At 46.0% G+C, this 21,510-nt stretch overlaps 1 protein-coding gene across 1 annotated transcript in view; it reads right to left on the bottom strand.

The window, feature by feature from the left end:
* Positions 1-2,351: 2,351 nt before the first annotated feature.
* The window catches only part of TAPT1 (transmembrane anterior posterior transformation 1), a 59,254-nt gene continuing 40,095 nt past the window's right edge, over positions 2,352-21,510 (bottom strand). The window contains exons 6-14 of the mRNA XM_058670287.1: positions 20,425-20,522; positions 19,819-19,888; positions 15,792-15,872; positions 13,221-13,330; positions 11,191-11,250; positions 10,801-10,869; positions 8,425-8,501; positions 5,016-5,176; positions 2,352-3,120 (exon numbers count right to left, since the gene is read on the bottom strand). Of these exons, the coding sequence (XP_058526270.1) occupies positions 2,891-3,120; positions 5,016-5,176; positions 8,425-8,501; positions 10,801-10,869; positions 11,191-11,250; positions 13,221-13,330; positions 15,792-15,872; positions 19,819-19,888; positions 20,425-20,522 (956 nt within the window). The 3' untranslated portion in view covers positions 2,352-2,890. The remainder of the gene's footprint in view (positions 3,121-5,015; positions 5,177-8,424; positions 8,502-10,800; positions 10,870-11,190; positions 11,251-13,220; positions 13,331-15,791; positions 15,873-19,818; positions 19,889-20,424; positions 20,523-21,510) is intronic.

Raw genomic sequence — 21,510 nt, 5'->3', positions numbered from 1 at the left:
CTAAGGCCACTGTGGTCTCAGCTGGCTTCCAGCTTGCAGGAAGTGCGTAAGGTGAATGGTGCCCTCCACCTGCCTTTCTGATTTAGATCTATGGGTGAGAATCAGTTGCTTGGCCAAACAGCAGGAGGGCCTGGGCAAGGCGGCCCCGCCCAGGCAACTCCACACCCAGCCACCAGCCTCTATTCCAGGACAGCGAATTCTGGTGGACAATGAACAGGACAGGACGGTGACAAGGACCTTATGTCCGCTTTTCAAAAGTTGGGTAAAAATTTTAATGATCCCATTTTGAACAAATCCAAAACAAAAATAAATCAAAATTACATAAATATGTTCATGAACTGCACCTGTTCTTTTTTTAAACATGGAAACAAGCCTGAATGATCCTTCAGTCACTGGAGCTTGTGGCAGCAGGCGTGCGTCCGTGGCCTTCCCAGGAAGCACATGGGCCTGATCCTGTGCGCAGCTGCTCCCGTCAACACAGCCCTGAACACACGCAGCGAAAATAAACACAAGAAGTGCAGACATACCAAAACATAGTGATGTGTGAATCTCTCTCCCTCTGCTCAGTTACCAGGAACGGAGGGTAGATTCTGAGGCTTTAATCAAGACAAGTTTGTCTCTTATATCACCAATATCAAATATGGTGTTGGAGCGCTGCTCGTGGTCTACGGTCAGCGTGGGCAAACTCGGGCAGGGCACAGGGCATGGCAACTATTCCAAAGGAAGAGCAAGAGAGTCCAACAGGCTCCTCAACACTACCTTGAACTTTATGCTCAGTGAAAAGCATATTGTGTGACATGCAAAACCCCCGTAAAATGCAACCACACTGACTTGCTGGAGATATTAAGTGGCCTATAACCAAGGCCCCATCTATATGTTTCAAAGACACAATTAAGTATTTACTACCAGCCAGAACAAAGGAAGAATTCAAATGAGAGAGTTGACCGGATGTATATTAGCAGTAAATTCTTACTACAGAGTAGAAAATTCACTCTGCCAACTACAATGGCAAGCAGGTTTAAAATAAAGTCAGTGACCTTTTTAAAAAAGATTACAAAATTGAATTTATTGAGTTTCACACAAGATGCACTTATAAAATTAGTACTGACTGCCATTACAACAGAAGTGTCAGCCCCACCTCCCCACAGCGGCAGCACAGGAAGGGACCCCTCCCCAGGACAGCACAGCGGGCGGGACCGCTCCATGGCGACGGCACGCCTGCTCTGACCAGTGCAAGGCGTGCCAAAGCTTTCCCCAACCACTCCTGTTCACTGCTGGTGAAGAGGAGACGGCAAATAGAACAATAATGTTAAGAATGGGGCTCCCCTGAAACACAAAAGCAAGGCAATTAAAATTTGCATGTTTCACTTAAGAGTACTTTGCAGCTTCATAAAGGCCTGTTGGGACAATCTCCTCAACACCAATCTTCAGATCTCAAATGGACACGCCCAGCATTAGCGCCGGCTCTCACGGGAGACAGACACCCCTGCAGTCGGCCTCCCGGGCCTGGACACTGGCACGAGACCTGCACTTCAAAGCGTCAGAGCAAATGACTGGCATGAGAACCACCTTCCAGTCTGTTCTGAAATCAGAAGTCGTAAAATTTTTGTACAAACATAGGCAGGACTTTCAAGATAAAACGGGGCGGAAAATAACTCCAGAAGATTAATGGGGTGGAAACGGAAATCCTCACCTCACACCAAACCAGAAAGCTGTTCCCAACACACACACACACACACACACACACACACACACACGCAGCTCTCCACGCCCAGACAGCGCCTCTGCGTCCACACAGGTGCTCCCTGACACAGGCATGCTGGCCCAGCGCGGGCAGGCCCGGCAGCCCCCACCATGCTCTGGCCACGCAGGGGCCCAGGCACGGGCATTCAGCGCCCACACGCCCTTCAAAAACCCAGGAGAGGCTGTCATCTGTCTTACCTGGGAGATTTACTTTACAACTTATTGAAAAAAATCCAGTTAAAATTGACAGCTTTCAATTTTGTACGGTGACAACTTTTAGCCTATCCGACAACAGATCTTTGCAGGTGCAACCACTTATGAAGCAAGTGGTCTTAAAGCGAAACCAGTTAACTGTACCAAAAAGTTAACATGGGTCTAAGCTCTCAGTACAAAAGTGCTTTTGTTGTCAGGAAATTTCTCTTTCATCCACTGTAGTTACATGACAAACATTTCATATTTAGCTTGAAAAGAGTAAACTGAGGAAGTATGGAACATTTTCTGATACATGACCTTCAATAAATTTTGCTTTAAATAAAAGAACAATTTGAGGGTTGCTTTTTTTTTTTTTTTTTGCTTTTGTTTTCTACAAAATGCTACTATTCATGATGTCTTATTTAAGGTAGCCATTTATTCTGATTAAGTCAGATATATCTTCAAGGATTACTCTGGTGGTGAGAACATTTATCTTACGTTTAATCATTTTTTTTAATGCTTTGGCAGATGAAGTAGAGTTTGGAAACTGTTTGTGAAAATAGTATGAAACTGCCAAGGTGACGTCACGGTAAAAGCTTCACAGTTTCCAGGTACATCTGTATACTGAAGAGGCCTTGAGGCAAAACGTGACTTTCTGGAAGCCCGGCTGACAAAGCTGCTTCGTCCTCTCGGGCCCGGAAGTGCTGCTGCATGGCCGGGTAGGGCTCGGTGGCCCGGGCCGTGGAGCCTCCAGGGACCAGGCCAGGGCTGCTGCTGCCCCATAGTCCAGCCCTTTAGCCGGACCATGTCACTGGAGGAAAGACACTAAGACCTGCTTGCCAGCAATAACTTAAAATTTTTAAATAAATAGTTAAGTGCCATTTCAGCCTCTGTCTGACCCGGTGGCTCAGCGTCCGCTGTCCCAGGCCCAGCATCGTCAACACGGGGCCAGAACTCAGTCAATACGGTTGCCGCAAATCGTGAACCTGTCTATCTCTAGCAAGTCTTTCTTTGAGGACCTGTGCTTTAATTCTGAATTGTCCTGTGTTATGTCCTTCTCGTCACCGTCTGGGGTTGTCAGAAACTGATCGGAACTGCTCGTCACTAGCAGTGGTATGACGTCATCCTTTGGCCGAGCAGGCTGGCTAGGGACCGAGGCAGACAGGTTTTCTTCCGTGGAAAGGCCTGTGGGAAACAGATCCACGGACTCAGAAGGTGATCGCATACCTCAGGCATCATGAGCTTACCAACACAAACATGGTAGAGGCATCCACCATCCTGTCACACAGCTCCACCTTGAGAGCCAACCAGAACACAGCGGCAGCTGCCCTCACTGGCCGGGAACCTTCCAGCCCATCCCGTCGCCGCTGGCTCATCAAAATGGCACCACACTGGGCTCTCCTGTGCTACAGCCTCTTCTACACGACTGCATCCTAATACCTGCTGCCAGGCTGAAACACTGGCCTGGGCTTCTCTACCCAGGGCACCTGCTCAGCTTACTCCAGAACATCCCACCTCTCAGCCACAGGCACTTCAGCAGGACTTAGAACTACCTCTCTAGAAATACAAATCAGGGGTAAAGACCAACTCTCAGAAGCTTATTTCAGGATCCAAGGATCCTAGAACCCACTCCTGGGAACAGCCAGGCTGAGGTCTAGACCTGTTAGTCTCAGAATCATAAATTCAATCTTTGTATGAACAGTTCTGAGGTAAAAATGTTGCACTAAAACCTGCATTTATCTGTATGTGCAATCTGAGGAGTGTTGCCTTGCGTATGTACCTACCGGAACCAGGGCCAGGGAAGAGGAAACGCACACAACTGCCCAGCTCCTGGTGGCTCCTCCCACCGCTGTCAGAACAGGATGCACCTCATGCTGTCCTCACACTATCCACTCCTCTTTCAGCCTTCCACTTGCCCCTTGATGGTCTCTACCCCACGGTCTACTGGCCTCCAAGACCTCCAGACACGGCCCTAAAGCCACATTTACCATGTTTGTACTGCAACCAAATGCTCATACTATTGACAGTATTTACATGCTGTTCCTTACAATAAAAAGCATAGTTACCTTCACGTGATTACACATGCTTTTATGCTACTTTATTTTAGCTCCCTGTGAAGCCCAAGGCCAGGCCCGGCCCTCCCGTCAGACTGGACTCTGGCCAAGGCTCATACCGCCCTCTCCCAGCAAGCCCTGGGCTCACACAGCATTGAGCTGCCCACAGCTCCTGCTGGCCCCTCCCTGCAGGGCACCACCACCATCTGGCACACAGTTTCCACACACACTTAAAAACAAGTCAAGCTAGAAGTAATATGGACGAACACAGACAGGAGCAGGGAACTGTCCTCCCGTGACAAAAATTCAATCAGTCACCCAGTTCTTCCAGATCCGACGCCAGAAACTTCAGAATCGTCCACAGCTCCTCTTTCCTCACGTTATACAACACGCACAGCAGTAACTCCTTCAGCCCCACCGTCTAGTTCTGCAACTCCCTGCCCATCACTGTTCTCCTGCCCTGAGCCAGTCAGCCTTGTCCCTGGCCTTTGCCTTCCAGAGCCTATTTCCCACAAAGCCAGTGAAGGATCCTTCTAGAATGACAGCTGTGTCCACAAGTGGTTAGTTGAAGTCCGACAACGGCCCAAATCCTCAGGTCAGCTGCAGTGCCTGGTGCACAGTAAGCCCTGGTGCACAGCAGGCCCTGGGGCCCACGGATCCCTTGGCCAGCCCCTTACCCTGGGACTGGGTCCCTGCAGCCATGGTTATTAGCGCCATTCAACCTGCCAAACAGCTTCCTGCTTGGCGGTTCTGCTTGGAAGGCCTGTGAGGCTGGCCTCCGGGGAAGGCTGCTCGCCTCACACCTTCAGGCCCTTTGCGAGCATCTTTTCACATGACAGCACCCCAAAGCTGGGGATGCTCTTCACCCACTCTCTCTGCCAGTGGTACGTGCTCACAGTCCCTGACTCAGGGTCTGCGTTTTTCTCTTCTGCTTCCCAGAGCAGCCATACTGCCTTGCCCCTCTGCTGGACTCCTGGCTGATCCTCTGACAAGTTAGTATCTGCCGACCAAAGACTGAAGACTTACCTGGGGAGGATCTGCGTTTGTTCTGAGCTTTGCTGGCTGACTGGCTGGGGCTGCTGGCTGGTGGGCGGTTAAACAGTTTCTCTTCCATTCTGGCCTCCTTGACATACTGGCATGCCTTCCCTAAGAGCACGATGCTGTTCAGGACTTTCAAGGATACCAACCTTAACAAAGAAACAGAACACGTAACCAAGGGAGATTCACTTGGGCCACTGGAGGCCACCTGCTGTGCAGCCGGTGGTGAGGCAGGGGGCTGGGGCTAGCCCAAGTCAGAGGGTCTGGACTGGGGGGCCATGGCATGTGCCGCAAAGCCCGAGCTTTCCAAGACATCCGGACTACAAGACAAAGCTTTTGCTAAATTCCTCATTTATCACTATAAAAGATTATGGCAGCTAGAAATTTTTCCTACCATTCTTAACATTTATTTTTGTTGCAAAACAAAGACACTCAGTATATATAGATGAATACAAGGAACATAAAATAGCATGTAACTCCACACCGCAGTGAGGGTCACTGCGGCACCTGGCATCGTTTTCTTATCTCTGAGTCATCTGCATCTACTCTCCCAGTTAAAGTCCCCAAGGGATATTATTTTGAAAGGTCCTAAGACTTCTCATGCTACGGGCCATTAGCTAGCAAACTCCAAAGAAGTTCTTGTTACTAGACAGAATTTACAATATTTTGTCTTAATTAAAGTTTTTGATTAAGAAAACATTAAATCTGTATTTCTCAGATGCCAGTAATTACAAGTAGTAGAATTCCTGGGTCAAAAGATGAATACCCATTTCAGCATTTCACACAGACTTGGCAAAGGTGTGGAACATGAGACACCTGGGCATCCACTAACCCCTGAAAGATCAAGGGCTCACAGAGTGAGAGTGAGGTGGGCCATGTTTAAGGGCCCACGACACAGAGTGAGAGTGAGGTGGGCGTGTTTAAGGGCCCAGGACACAGAGTGAGAGGTGAGGTGGGCGTGTTTAAGGGCCCAGGACACAGAGCCAGGCAGGGGACGAGGGGTGAGGTGGGCCATGGCTCTGTGTCTGAGGGGAGACCCTGACAGGAATACTGGACAGTGAGGGTGGAGAGGTGGCATAGACCAAGCAGGAAGCAAACCAGAGCTCTGTATGGTGACAGCCTTCCCACCACAGGACTGAGGCGGCCAACATCCAGTACCCACTCAGACCTACCGCTGCCAGGTGCTTAACTCTCAGGCTTTCTTCTCGGCTCTGGCTCCCCTCTGAGCCTGACTCATCCTCTCCTCTTACTCCTCGACACTGACTAGCGATGCCTAACAGTAATTCTGCACTCACAAACCCCACATCCCAGGTCCTGATTTCATCTCCACTTTCCCACATCTGCCCTTCTCTTACTAGACTCCCATCACAACTGATGGCTACTCCATCACTCCAACTGTTTGGGTCCCAAACTTGATTTCTTAGCCTTCATGCCCTATATCCAATCAATTCAAGAGTAACACACACCCAGGCATCAAACTCCCAGGGCTGCACAGGATTCCTGCAGGCCCAGGCGGGCACGCGTGCCTCTGGGGTCAGGATAGCCTCCTCACTGGACTGCCACTTTTGCTACCTGCCGTCCGTTTCCACATGACAGAGCCTGCCTGGCCCTTGCCCCCTCAGCACGCCCCCACCATGCTCTCTGATGCTCTCTGAGGACTGCTGCGTGGCGGCTGCTCCTTGGGGCAGTCCCTTTAGGCACCGCTTCTGTCGACGGCACTTCCTCACATCACTGGGGTTTTCTTCATACTACTCAACACCACCGGTCCCCTGAAAGCCAGCTGTCTGGAGTTCACTGTCACCCACACAGGGACTTGTCTGCTCTCCCTGAGGAGTATGGAATGGACCTGGCAGATGGAGGCCAGCGACTCTCATCACAGCGGGCCACAGCGAGTGTAGGATCTACATACACATTTCACGTTGGGGATTCCGATCTGTTCTGTGGAAGGCAGGTGCCTGGGTTTCGAGGAATAAAGACTTCGTGGGAGAGGACAATCTGAGTGTGACCTTGACATAGAATAATGGAGTAGAACATGGACATTCACAGGGAGTTTTGTGTTGGGGGGACTACCCGGGTGGACGGGTAGTAAGACACCTTGGGACAAGGGATGCTGAGCATAAACTCTAAGTAACTCAGAAGCACAGCCCGCTTGGTGAATCACACACAAGCAATTATAACCACAAAAAGACCTCGGGTGCAATATGTCTGCCTGCTAATTCATGTCAAAAGCAAAAGATTACGACAAAAAGCTTATTAACAATGGAATAACTAAGGCAGTACAACTTGGTAAGTGTGGTTCTGTGCTAGGACTTCAAGGCGTGGAATGGACATTTGTACCATCAAAGGAGACACTCATGTTTTTAACGTCAAAACCGGACAGGGGTCAGCTTACTCCAGTAAAGCATTTGTGTGTTCACTCAAATGGAAAACGGAGAGTGATCTGTGATGTGCTGGAACTCCACCTTGCCGTGGTGCTGCCGAAACAAGCTGCCATGCCTGAGCCCAGCTCTGCAGGGTGGGGGAGCAAGGAAGCACTGGCTCCTCAGGGCACACGAGGGCTGCTCCTCAGCTGCTGGGGCAGACGCTTCCTGGATACCTGCCACGTGGCAGGACACGTGCTGGGCTCGAGCAGAACACACATCCAACCCGACAATGCAGTACTGCGGGCATCTGGGGAGCAGACCTGGTGCCCCGGTGACTCTGCTGACCTCAGCACTGGGACAGCTCTTCTCGCTGCCATGCGTCCCCTGGAGAAAGCCTGGCTCCGTGGCCAACTCTTCTCTCCCCATGCACCAGTAAGGTGACAACTGCAGCCTGCACTCCTTCACCATCGATCCTTGTCTTGACAAAACCCACAACAGCAAACGCTCAGCTCCCATGGTTACTTGGCGGCCACCACCGAGTCCGGCATCAGGCTGTTTCAGCTGCGTGTTTACTGCTGCCTCCCCAGGGCAGAGCGCAAGCTGCACCAGCCAACACCCCTGCAGGTGGGCTCAGCCTGTTACCGGCAGCGAAGCTGCACTGCTGTGCTGCCTGTGTGTTGGCCCAGCAGCTTAGAGTACAGAAAGGAGATTCAACGTGGCAAACAAACTAGAAGATTAACAATGATTTTAGTATTGGAAAAAAAAATGTAATGGCAGGCGTTGCCTCATAAAAGAAAACATGACTAGCGCACACTCATAAAATCTTTAAGTAAGAGACTACAATGAAAACTAAAGAATGACTACTGCCACCAAAAGGCAGTGTATGGAGCCGAGACACGATTTCTCAGTAGCCCACAGCAGGAAGGGAGCTCCCAGCACAGAGCGGACAGAGTATGACCTGGGTGCTATAAGACTCCCTTCCACGCTTACACTTGACCAGATAACCCAAAACATTCAGTAATAGTTCATCTTACCCAAAGTAGAAGAGTACGACGCAGGCGTAAGACAGGATTCCTTGCACTCTGATTGAGCTTGTTACAACTCTGATGAGCTGACCAGAAACAAACCAACAAAGACACACAAATGACACAACAGCAGTCATTAACTAATGTTCTAAATACATCTCCACGCTAATGGCAATACTTCAGGTATCCACCTACAGCCTCTGCTTAAATCTAAGACAGCGGTTCTAGAATCACTGATTCCTGTTAAAATCTGCCCATTTGTACTACTTGCACGGTAGGTCTGGGTTTGTTTAGGCAGATTCATGAAGCCTATGGCTGCTTCTACAGCCTCAGCTACATCTACCTGAGAGATGTCAGCCGGAGGCTTTCAGAAAGAAAAGCAAATCTGGACATACACGTGAGTGACTTGTTCCACAGGCTCCCAGCAGAGCTAGGACCACTTAGGCCTTCTCCCTTATTCCTGCTTTCTCCTACCCTTCATTCTACTACTTTTTAGAGCCCCAATGCCCTGCAGGGAGGGAAAGAAAAACAACTTCAAGAGGCACTTACTATTAGAAGAAACTGAAGAATATTACTGAAAAATGATTTACTTAAAGGTAAGAAAATCCCTCGCGCTTCTACACAGTTGTGACTAATGAGCTTTTTCCTCATTTGTCATTTGTCTCCCAGAACTGTAGGAATGACTGGAGTACCCTTGTGTGCCTGTTCAGCAGGCCAGGGAGATCAGGGGAGAATGCTCGCCCACCACAGGTGCAGTTTGGCGCTCCCAGACCGAGCAGCTATGAGGCCGGGGGAAGGGACAGGAATCGGGCTTGGCTAGTAACACCAAGTCATAAGATAGGAGTCTATTAGGGCTCTTAAGTACTGTAAAAGAGAACTTTAAAAAGACATTTTGAAAAATGGGCTTTAATAGAGAAACAATTGGGAGGAGGCAAGCTGGTCTGATATACAGTGCATGGCGGGTAACTTCTTCATATTTTTCTCAACTGATTTGCACAGGCCTGTGGGAGAACTTTTCAGGTGACTGCAGCATTTGCTCGAACGTAGGACCAGAAAATAAAGCAGGCACCTGTCAAACACAGATGCAGCCAGCAAGTCTGAATGAACGCGATTACACCTTGATGAGGACAGAAACCCTTCCCAAGGCTGCTGGATTCAGAGTGAGCGGCTGGTGCTGTGCTGCAGCACTTAAAGCTGCTGCCTGTGACTCTGGCATCCTGTGTGGGTGTCAGTCTGAGTCACGGTCTCTCCACTTACGGTCCATCTCTGCTGAAGCACCTGGGAAAGCAGTGAAGATGGCCCAGTCAGTTCCTGGCTCTGGTCTGCCCAGCCCTAGCCACTGCAGCCACCTGGGGAGTGAATCAGCAGATAAAAGGCATCTCTCTCTCCTCTCTCTAACAGTGCCTTTCAAATAAATAAAAACAAAATTTAAAAAGTTTTTTTTTTTCTTTCAAAGTTGTAACTTTCTGGGAGGCAGTGATTTACATTTCAGTGTGTCTGCATGTTTAAAGGTGTATTTGTTTATGAAAGGCAGCGATCTGCCATCTACCAGCTCACTCCCCAGAGGGCCGCTGCAGCCAGAGGGCCAGGCCAGAGCCAGGATTCCACTGTGCTTTCCCACAGGCTGGAAGGAAGCTGAGCACCTGGGCTTCCGTTCCCAGCAGGTACATCAGGAGGAGCTGGGCCTGAAGCGGAGCAGCTGGGACTGAGTCCACACTGCAGTCGGGGCTGTGGGCATTACAAGTGGTGGATTAGACCACTGCACAAAAACACTGGTCCCCAATGTTATTTTTATTTTTAAAAAATATGTATGTTATAAGGATAATAGAATTTTAATTGTAAAAACTCTGGAAAATTTTCTGAAAAGCTGTACTTACAATGGATACACTATGTTTCCATTTAGGCAACCATAATTTACTTCATGTATTTCATTTCCCTAAAGTTCTGCAACTAGAGCTGCCACTGCAACGTTTACTCTTGCCCATGAATCATGGTTGGCTTCTGTAACTATTTCCTTAGGACAAATCCTTAGAACTGGAATTACTGCATTACAGCATCAAACTACTCTCTGGAAATGCCAGCAGTGTGACAGTGGCCATGCCAACCTCACCACCAGTTATGACATAAAAAATAAAGATATTTGCCAAAAGAATAAGCCAGAAAGCGATACTCATTAATAGGACAGTTACTTTTTTTAAAACAGTGCCTTCATGTCATTATCTATTGGATGTTTTGAACTTCAAAAGAATGATACCACAATTAGAAAATAAAAACTTCTCTCAAACTATTTGTATATCAAGTCCTTTTGTAATAAATTTGCTGACAATCCATTTGCCAAAATTCTATAAATATGACTATCTCGTATCACAAGAAGAAGGGACTTACGAGGACAGCCAGGGGGAGAGGGATGAAGCCCATCCTGCGTGCCACTGAGTCACTGTAGTCCGTGTACGCCTGCAGAGAGAGGGGGCCGTGAGCGCCTGCGCCTACTGCACGCACAGAGCACCACGCACCCATGCCCAAGGTGCACAACATGGCGGCCACTATGCAGCCTGCTGATACAATGTGGAACTCTGTTCATGAGAACTTTATACACAGAGTTGTATAATTTCTAACTGTGTAAAAAAATCATTCACTATTTCATGTATTATTAGTAGTTTGTAAACATTTAGTCTTGAGAACACAGGTACGGAGGAAGTCCGTGTGGTTTTCCACTCTAGGTCAAAATCCTATTCTGGTGTGGATCTCAGAGGACGCCTTTGATCAAATGCTCACATTTTTCTGTCGGCTGCTGACCAGGTCAAAAGCAAGGCTGGCTCTGTATTCACTGTAGACCTAGAGACAAATAACAGGGAGACAGAGTAACGCAGTGCAGACGGAGAACCTGGATAGACGTTGACTCTGTAGGTACCTAACAACTAACGTTTAAACACTAACCAGGAGCGGGTGCTGCTCACCAACAGACCCGCTGTGTTTCCTGTTTTCCCGCATAAGGGGGAACATGGCTGCGGTTCTCTAGATGGCTTTTTTCTTTTTTTAAGATTTATTTATTTTTATTGGAAAGGCAGATCCACAAAGAGAAGGAAGACAGAGAGAAAGACCCTTTATCTGCTAGCTCACTTCCCAAGTAGCCGCAACGGCTAGAGTTGAGCTGATCTGAAGCAGGAGCCAGGAGTCTCTTCTGGGTCTCCCACATAGGTGCATGGCCCCAAGGCCTTGGGCCATCCTCTACTGCCTTCCCAGGCCATAAGCAGGGAGCTGAGTGGGAAGTGGAGCAGCCAGCATAGGAACTGGCACCCACCTGGATCCCAGCAGCCATAAAGCAAGGATGCTAGGCTATCGTGCTGGGCCCGAGGAATGGCTATTTTACAAGCATACTTTGAGAATTTCACAAACAATAAAATTTAGAGACAATGCACACCTTTTAGACATTTTCTGAAGCACTCTCATGTACAATTTTGACATTATAGGGAAAATAGACAGTTTAAAAATTATTATTTCACATTTAGCCATCTGATAGACATGGATTTTAACAAACAAATACAAACTAAGCTAGGGGACATAGCAACAGGGCACTTAAAAATCTCTTTAAAACCACTGAACACCTGAATTCAGCCTAATTATCACTTCAATGTTGTAAAATGATCCCTCAGAAAGGAAACCACTCTGTATGGAGGAAGTTGAAAGAGAAAATGGTGAAATACCTGTTAATGTTTTACAAAAGTGTGTAAAATTGTATTTAAGTCCATGGAAGTATCTAGAAACCCATTATTAATTCATGAAACTGTTGCAGTTAGAACTGTATTCAACTTTAAATCTTCGCTGCCTTTTGGGATAAGATGTCATGTATCAGAGCAACCCAATTTCATAAAATTCCAGTGCAGTGATACAGGGGACTGTAACCCTGCAGTCACCTGGAGACTGAGACGTAAGGAACGCCCCCAGGAAACCCCGTTTTACAGGACCTACGAGCAGCTGCATCCTGATGCAGCCATCTTTAGCTGGAAATATCTTGAGTTCACAACGCGTTTCCTATCCCAATCATAAAACATCCCGGCTCAGCAACACAGTGCAGGGCGGGGTGTGGCGTCCCCCTGTGGCGGTGGGGCTGACCGTGCGGCAGAGACGCTGCCAGCACCAAGGGACTGCACTGCCCAGGGATACACAGAGGCACGGCGTTCGCCGACCGCACTGCCCAGGGATACACAGAGCTCCAGACCGCACTGCCCTCCGACCACAGGAAAACCAAAGCCGATTCATCTATGCATCCAATGAGTCTATAGCTACAGACACAGTTTCCAGAAATTCTACAGAATATCTGGTTACTGATAAAGCAAATTTCCTAAAGTTTTAAGACTGTCACCAGAAAATTATATGTTCTAAAACATAAAGGAAGCTATAATCACAGAAAATGAATGCTTAAATACAAAATGTTTTAAACAGCCAGAAAGTAAGCATTGATGTTTTAACTTTCAAATATCATCTAGAAACAATATAATCCAAAGCACGTGAGCTAAACAATGGTAATCTTAACAGTTTACAATAATTTTTGAGTTACTGATACTCTTAGCTGAACTACCAACCAACCTATACTTTCATTTTGAAGCACAGAACTAAGGCTTTTTAACTCCAAAACATATTTCCAGTGGTATAAAAATTTTCAGATATGTAAAATTACAATTCTAACTTTTAAACACAGTAATCTTGCATTATTTTTACAAATGCAGTAAACCCAAACTTACTATTTTATAACTTTAAAACATTAAGGTAACTCTAAGTATTAAATTGCTTATCAATATACATACATCTGCGGTAATGTCATTGAATTTGGTGATAAAGGCATGTTTTACAATGTCCACAGCAACTTCTGATGCAACCACCATACAAACATCTGGAAATAACACCCAGAGATGATCTGCAAAGTACGGAAAAACAGGGAGACAGTTAAACCTCTCGATATGGACAGAATCTGTCATCACAGAATGATGACATCATAGAATGACTCCTCCTCCTCCACAGGGCAGAACTTCGGTAATAAACAATGACAGAGTCGGAATTAGCAATCAATGAACGATACTTTAGTTTTGTTTTTTAAGTCATTCAAACTGAAGGATAACAAATTCCACAAGCATCTTTCAAGGCTTTCACTATGTCAAGGGCCACAGCCTGGGCGCAGGGCTCGAGCTCGGGGGTGCTACAGTGAAGTCAACTTCTCTCACACTTTCCTCACTTACAGGCCTTCCATGATGCTGCCATTCAGATGCAAAATGATAACCGCAAATGTGCTCGCCCTTGGGATATTGATTAGATGGCAACTCAGCACCAGGTATCAGAGAAATACCCGCAGACCACAGCCTAAGACCTTACAGAAGGTGACAAGAGTGGGACAGAGCAAGACAAAGATGGTCAGAAATGCTGAAGAGGCTGTGAGGGGTGGGACGGCAAAGCTGGGTGCACAGGCACCCCTGCACCTGTGGCGAGCCCCGCGTGTGGCTGAGGCTCTGGCAATCAGGCCCCCTTTCAGTAGTAATCCTGCCACTCACTGCCACGTGTTCTTGCATAAGTTTCCTCCGCTACAGAAATAAGGCCAGTATGCATGCCTGGAATACTAAACAACTTGTATTAGTGTCTACTGTTAATGATCCTGGAACCTAGAGCAAGCTTGCACAAATAGAATTTGGTTTTAAAATCAGAACATTTAAAAAAAACTACAGAAAGCTAGAATGCTGATGTTTTGCCACATGCTCTGTTGCACAGCCTGCAGATACTATGCCAGACTCACAGCACAGATGGGAAAATGACTTCAAACACCTAGATATCAGGAAGCTTAGGGTTGGCCGCAATCGGGCCTAACAACCCTGTTTTGGGACTGCTGAGCTCCAAGGGAACCAATCACAAATGCCAACTTTGCTCTATGTGAACACCCTGTTAGCCAACTCAGTTACAAAGAAAGGTATATCCTATGCATCAGTGGAATTCAGGCATGCTAAGAATGCAGGGGTGTGTGTGAGTTCACACGTGGAGTGTGTGCGTGTGTGTGTGTGTGTGTGTAGGCACTTTTTTGCCCAAGGGTCTTTGTACCTATTCAGAAGAGAAGTGAAGGGAGTATACATAATGATAAGACTTGATCTCAGTTTCTGTAAGACATTAACTTCTGGAAATTCAGTTCCAAGATCATGTATCTCACTTATTTTTCCTATGTACTTGAAAACAAGCTTTACAAACCGAAAAAAAAAAAATTAACCAGCAAGTTATTAACACCAATAACAAGTTTGATGTTGGGAGTATTAAAATGCAGAACAGCCGCACGCGCTGCACAGAAGAGTAAAGCCATTGCCTGGGACAGCGGCACCCCTAGCTGAACGCCTGAGCTCCTCGGCTCTGCTTCCAGCCCAGCCTCCTGTGACGGTGTACACAAGGAGGTTAGCAGGTGCTCACTCAGGTACTTGGCTTCCTGCCACCCATGTGGGAGAAGTGGATGGAGTTTCAGGGTCCTGGTCTGCCTTGCTCTCTGCCTTTTGAATGAAGAAAAATGAGCAAACAAAATTTACTTTAAAAATGAAAAAGATATAATTATCTTTAATTGTAAGTAAACAAGACATTAAAAAAACCCTCTAAAGTATTTAACGTGTCTGTGTAGTTGATCACATGCCACCTAGCTGATGGCAACACTGTCACTGCCTATTTCTCCAGTTTATTAACCCTTGTGTCCTACACAGAGCTGAGTGCTTTCCACATTCGCCACACAGCACAGCCTTGTTCCTGGCACACAGTGCAGGCTCACTGAAGCCCACCAACTGGGTAATGACAAGTCACGGAGCCTTGGCGACTTCATCAGCCCGGATCCAGAGAGGCATGTCAGGAGCACACTCTAATGCTTCACACTGTATTTCTTTATCTTTCGTCAAGTACCACCCAACAGTGAATGGGCAAAGATCCATGTCAGCCAAGAGCACAGGCTTGTCTGCGGGTCACGTGACTGCTCACAGGCAGGTGCGGCGCACTGCTCTCTGTAACACTCGGAGGGCTGGGCCACAGTGCTCGGCGGGCAGCACATACCATCGTGCAGGCAGCTCCAGGGACCTGCCAGCCTGTGGGGCACGATGGCATCTCCCATCCCCCAGAAAACAGCCAGGGGACTGCAGAAAGGTCCTGGGAGATGCACTTAGAAGGTTATTTCAGTGCAGAGGAATGTGAAATCTATGCATCCAAGGTGCTCAGGAAAGCTCAGAGATGTTGGCTCTATCCATCTACTGCTTCAGGTACTGCCGATGCCAAACAGTAGAACGTTCAATATTCATCCTATTCCATATGAAATAACAACGCAGCTTTAACAATACAATTACAAGATACAGTAGTTGTTAAGGTTTAATTACCTGGATTCCAAGAAAACTGCTCCATGTTTCTTAAACACACTATTAGCAAAAGCACATAATTTGTGAATCGTTCCTTAATATCTGAAAAAAAACCCATATGTAAGTACCACAGTGCATATATGTAATATAGTAACAGTGCATACATACTGGCTTAGTCAGAACAGTATGAAATTATCTGTAGGTGTGAATAAGCATCTGTGAAATAAATACAGATGTGCCTTTGTATCCTGCCAATGTGTGATTGGTGGCAGGACGCCCAGAAGAGCAAACTCCGCAGTGCTCAGGTGCCTTCCACTAACGCACAGTGTTGGCAGATAACCTGCGCACACCTACTGTGCAACCTGGATCATCTCCACACACATCACCCCATGCCAAGGGAGCGCTATTTAAACTGTTAGACCGATCTGCTAAGCAAGGTCACTCCGATGTCCAGACTTTCACGCGAACTCACTGGGAGGGACTGACCCTCACACTGCAACCGGCAGCTCATGGAGACGTGAGCGCCCCCTGCAGACTCCTCTTCGCGGCACAGCTGCTGCAGGAGGCACAGGAAGCAAGGTGCTGCATTTGCACCCAAAGGAGGGCTCTTCCTTCACCTTAGCATCTAAGTGCCAGAAGCCATCGGAAGACTGCCTAGCAGACTGTTTTGCCCTTGAGAAAAAAATTTAAAAACAACCTAAATTTAACATCATAAAGCTCAAAAGGGTACAAAGCAAATCACCTTGCACAACAACTATTTCTACCTACAGCAACAACAAACTCCACAATAACTGCCAATTACTAATTTATGCCAAAATAAAATCTTAAACTTCCTGCGACCTAACAATACCTAACCAACATGCAGTTTTTGCTTTCTTTTTCCAAGATTTATTTCTTTATATGATAGGCAGGGTAATGGAGGATGGGAGGGGGAGAGAGAGAGAGGACGGATCAATCTTTCATCTGCTGGCTCACTGCATAAATGCCTACAACGGCTGAGTCTGGACAGGCCAAAGCCAGTAGCCAGGAACTCCATCCCGGTTCTCACTCACTTGCAGGGGCCTAAGCACACAGCCTGTCTCCACTGCCTTCCCAGGCTCACCAGAGGTGGGCTAGCTCAGAAGCAGAACAGGAGCAGTGGAGACTTAAACTGGCACTGAGGCTGGACTGCCATCCTCAGTCGTAGCTTAAAGCACCGGAGCACAACGCCAGCGCCACAGCATTCTAACACTTCAAACTGCACATCCCTCATCTTCCTAACTTGGGGGATCTGTATACAAAGAGGAAAAAGGACATTAACTAGGTTCACCTTGTTGGTGATAAGGCTCACTACCACTCACAATCACCTGGTTCTTGTTGCACAAACAGAAAACCCTTGACACGTAAGTTCTGCATGTGTAGTTTAAAGCTTTACAAACAGCACCTACACCAATGCTAAATACTGACAGAAGGCAACAGCAAAAAAGTGCCTTCTCCAACACGTGAATTCTAATGGTCGAATCTTCAAATGTTCTCTGGTTAACTAATAAAACTGCTACAAATTATGTAACTTAGCCTCTTTCTTTTAAATTCACATGCTTGGCAGCAGGCGTCTGAAAGGAAGGAACGTTAACACAGAGGGATCAGCTGGACTGCCTTTCAGGGCTTTGGAATCGAAGGTGCATCGTGGACTCACACGACAGCCTAGACTTCACTGTTGAAACTTCCTCATTTATTCTTGATCCTTGGCTAGGTTGCATATCTCCTACAGCTCTAAAAATGTGTCTGTTTTAACCCCTCCCAAATGCCATCTTTTCTTGTTTATCACAGAGACAAACTTGCAAAGTGAACTGCATTCATCTCCAGACTCATTCTGATGAGTTTTAATGTATAACCTGTCACCAGACTCCTCGACAAAATGTGGAAGATCCTCACCCAGCAAGTTCTGCGCACCCTCTCACCTCAGTGCCACACCCACTGCTCTTCCGTCAACGTAAATGAAGTCTGCCCACCACAATCATTTCAGCTCTTTTTGCTCAACATACTGCATCCGAGACACACATGTTTCAATATATCAGTAACGTGCTTATGAGGGGCCTTTTATGTATGCATTTCTAAACCTTTTTGCACCAAAATAAGCTTACCTTTTAATTCCATTTTCTAGCAACTCTTTGAAGTACAACTGTACATTCTCAGGGCTGAACCAAAGGGTAGGTGAGCTTTGAATCAAATAAATAACCACCTGTTAGTTTGGGCAGTACTGACAGCCAGCACTCACTGTGCCCGGCATGTGTCATGCCCTCACTAACGCCCTGGCACTGCCCGTGCCAGAAGGAGCCCTCTGGTGAGTGTGCAGTGGCCTCTTGCACACTTTCCCTAGTGACAGTGAACACCTTTTTGGGAAACTTACTGAGCATTGATCCTTTTTAAAATAGCTATTCAAGCCCCTTTCTTTAACATTGGATTGTCCTTCCGTTATCGATGGAGGGAACTGCTTACATATAAGAGAATCTTATCAGATGAACACATCAAATCTTTAGGTGATGTGACTAATCTGTTCAGTTTCTTTTTTAAATGAACAGTTATTAATTCCAAAGAAATATAATTTCTATAGTGTTTTATATAATACCCAAAAATGTTTGCATGCACATTGTGAATATATTCTCCTATATTTGGTATTTTATCATCTAAACATTTCTGTTTAGAGCTTAAAATTATTATTTTGGGTAGGGAGGTGGAAAGCCAAAGTTCTTTAAAATATTCAGATGTTCTAGCACTGTTGAAAAAATAATGTCCTCACTAATACATGTTTGAAAACACACAACTGCTTTTGATAATCATGTTACATAAGTAATTATTTAAAAACCTATATTTTAATTTCTGATGCGGTAAACCAAGATAGACATAATTCAATAAACAATTGTTTTGGGATCATGGTAACTTCTAAGAGTATAGAAGGGTCCCCAGATAGGCAGGACAAGCAGGACAAGTGCTGTCAGAGACGGCCATGCGTGCTCTGCCCTGAACTCACCCCGACTGCCTGCCCAGGACCCCTCGCTGCCCCCCTTGCCCCAGGACATCACCAAGCCAGGTCCTGCGACATGGCCTGCCGTCTTACATCTGCTGGTGAAAAAGGCAGATCATGTCTCTACCTTCCTGGGGAACAGGATTCCCTGAAGGGGCTAAAGGACCCTTCCAGAGGGCGCTTGGATTCCACTTTGAGATCCACTCTGCTACACAGCTGTGAGATGACGCCTACATGGGTAAATCCTGCACCTTCATATTTAGGACTTCTTGCAGGTACAACAGACATTCCATGCCTTACAGCTTGGAAAACAGTGTGTGTGTTCCCCAAGGAGCCTGGCGTAAAAGTTGATACTCACAGTCTAAGTCCATGGGTTAATGATGGACCTGTTGGGGTGATTAGAGGCTGCTGGGGACATGCTGGGGATGGCAGCCTTGTTCCTCCTGGGCCGGAGGAGTCTGCTCCTGCTGGCTGCTAAGGGCGCCTCCCTCTGCACACACCCAACATTCCCAACCCTCATCAGATACCCTTGTAAGTCTCTGCTAGACATTCAACTGTGAACCCCCAACTATGAGCCCAAACTCCTTCCTTCCTAAACAGCTCCTCCTGGAGATCTCTTTTGCAATAACAAAAAGTTGACTAGCTCATAAGGTTTATAGCCATATTCTTCCTCTTAGTAGCTATTTGAGTGATTGCAGTGCAAATTAATTTCTGTGTTTTAGATTACACTTGTATATAAAATAAAATAGCATATTATGCTTCACAGAAATTTCTGGACCAATGAAAAACTTTTGAAAAATATGGTCTAGCAAGACACATTCATTTTTTTATTTTAAGACATACCTAATTTTTTTATTATCTTAAACATATTTTTAAGTATCTTAGAGCAAGGATAACAAGGAAACCTAAGGAAGATGTTGTTGGTATTTAGAGAAAGCACAGATAAAGTTAAGAGAAATTAGCAAACAGGATTTATAAATTAACATTTCAAAATGAACTGCAAGATCCTGCACAGAGCTGCAAGCAGGATCTAACTTTACATACCGCTATTTGACATCTGGAAGAGGTTGTTCTTTTCAAACTTCTTGAAAACACTTCCTTTAATTTCAACAAACTGAAAGAGTAAAGAGAAATACTATCTTTATCACATTATCAGTTTTTTTTAAAACATTTCTTTGCTTATTTGAAGGGTTATATTGAGAGAAGGAGAGAGAACACATGAGAGTGAACTCTATCTCATGATTTTCCAACCACTGCTTCACTTCAAATGACTGCAATGGCTTGGGCTGGCCCAGGCCAGAGCCATGAACCTGCAATTCTGCCCAGGTCTCCATATAGGTGGCAAGGGCCCAAGCACTTGGGCCGTTTTCCGTTGCTCTCCCAGACACACTGGTAGGGAGCTATATTGGAAGTGGAGCAGCTGGGACTCAAACTGGTATTCTGCTATGGGAAGCCTGCACTGCAGGTGGCAGCCTGGTTTGCTGTGCCAAAACACCAGCCCCATTATATTGGTTTCAAAATAGACTTCTTACACACAAATCTTCCTGGTTAACTGGTAATACACAGAACAAAGAACTGCGCCTCATCCAGAATGTTGCTGCTGAAACACCTGAATAATCTCAAAAATATCAAGTGAGGTCTCCCACTTACATTATTAGACATCATGATAGTAAGCAGGGACTTGTTGTGTGAATTAAAGGCGACATTCAGAGTGGTTGCTTGAACCATGATGAGAATCGCATGCAAAACTAACAGCATGTCAAGGAGAAAGCTTACTTTACATTGTTTTTAACAGAAAAATCTGAGAATTCCGAAAGCCTAAAAGAGCACACCTTCTAAACAAGTATTAGTATTTTTTTCTCTGCACAATTTCCGTCTGTTAACTGATCAGGCTGACAAGCTGAAACAAACCAAAGCAGAAAGGAGCCTCTCTGCGTCCATTTCCTTATTTTCGGGATCTCTGGCAGTAGCGCTTGGGAGACAGGCTACTCACGCAAGGTTATTAGATGCATGGGAAAAGTTATATTAACATTGAAAGAGGAGGCTTAGAAATATACAGTCTAAATCACGACCATCTGCATTTTAAGAATGGAAAGAACACAAAGTGAAAGTTTGCAGTCGTTTCCTTCTTTGCTTTTAGGAGATGTGGAATGCTGATTGGTTCTGATAATTAAGGTTTTTCATAAGTTATACAGAATTATATGCAGAGTACATATGAAAGTTAATTTGTATTTTACAATGACAACTATTTCACTCCACATGAAGTAGAGCAAGTTTACTCTCTGCCTTAACTTCCCACATACTAAATGGTTTCAAGTCTCAAAGGCAGTATTAAAAAAAACCCCAACAAATTCCTTTACTATGATACATTCCAATAAGTGAGTCCTGATTCCATGTGGAACTTAATAGCAAGACTTCAAAAGTTTTGTGAAAAATGGAAAGGAAAGTTAATTTGGATAAAAAAATAAGAAATCCATATGTATTTTTTCATGGTACAAACTTCCCGCGAACTTCTTCAAGTCTCTTTATATCCATGTATGGCACACACATGTGTCCACTGTTTATACAGTATGAAGTATTTACTCTCCAAAAGAAAAGCTTTGAAGTCACGGACACACACACACACACACACACACACAGCTCCCACCCAGCCATCTGGCCAAGTTCCCCTAACCAAATTCACATCTTATTTCAAGATGAATTCTATACATTTTAAGTTCAAGATTATAACAAACA

This window comes from Ochotona princeps, chromosome 11, assembly GCF_030435755.1.
Source record: "Ochotona princeps isolate mOchPri1 chromosome 11, mOchPri1.hap1, whole genome shotgun sequence".
Taxonomy (NCBI): Eukaryota; Metazoa; Chordata; class Mammalia; order Lagomorpha; family Ochotonidae; genus Ochotona; species Ochotona princeps.
The sequence above is the reverse complement of the archived record's forward strand: the minus strand, read 5'-3'. Positions and strand labels throughout refer to the sequence as shown.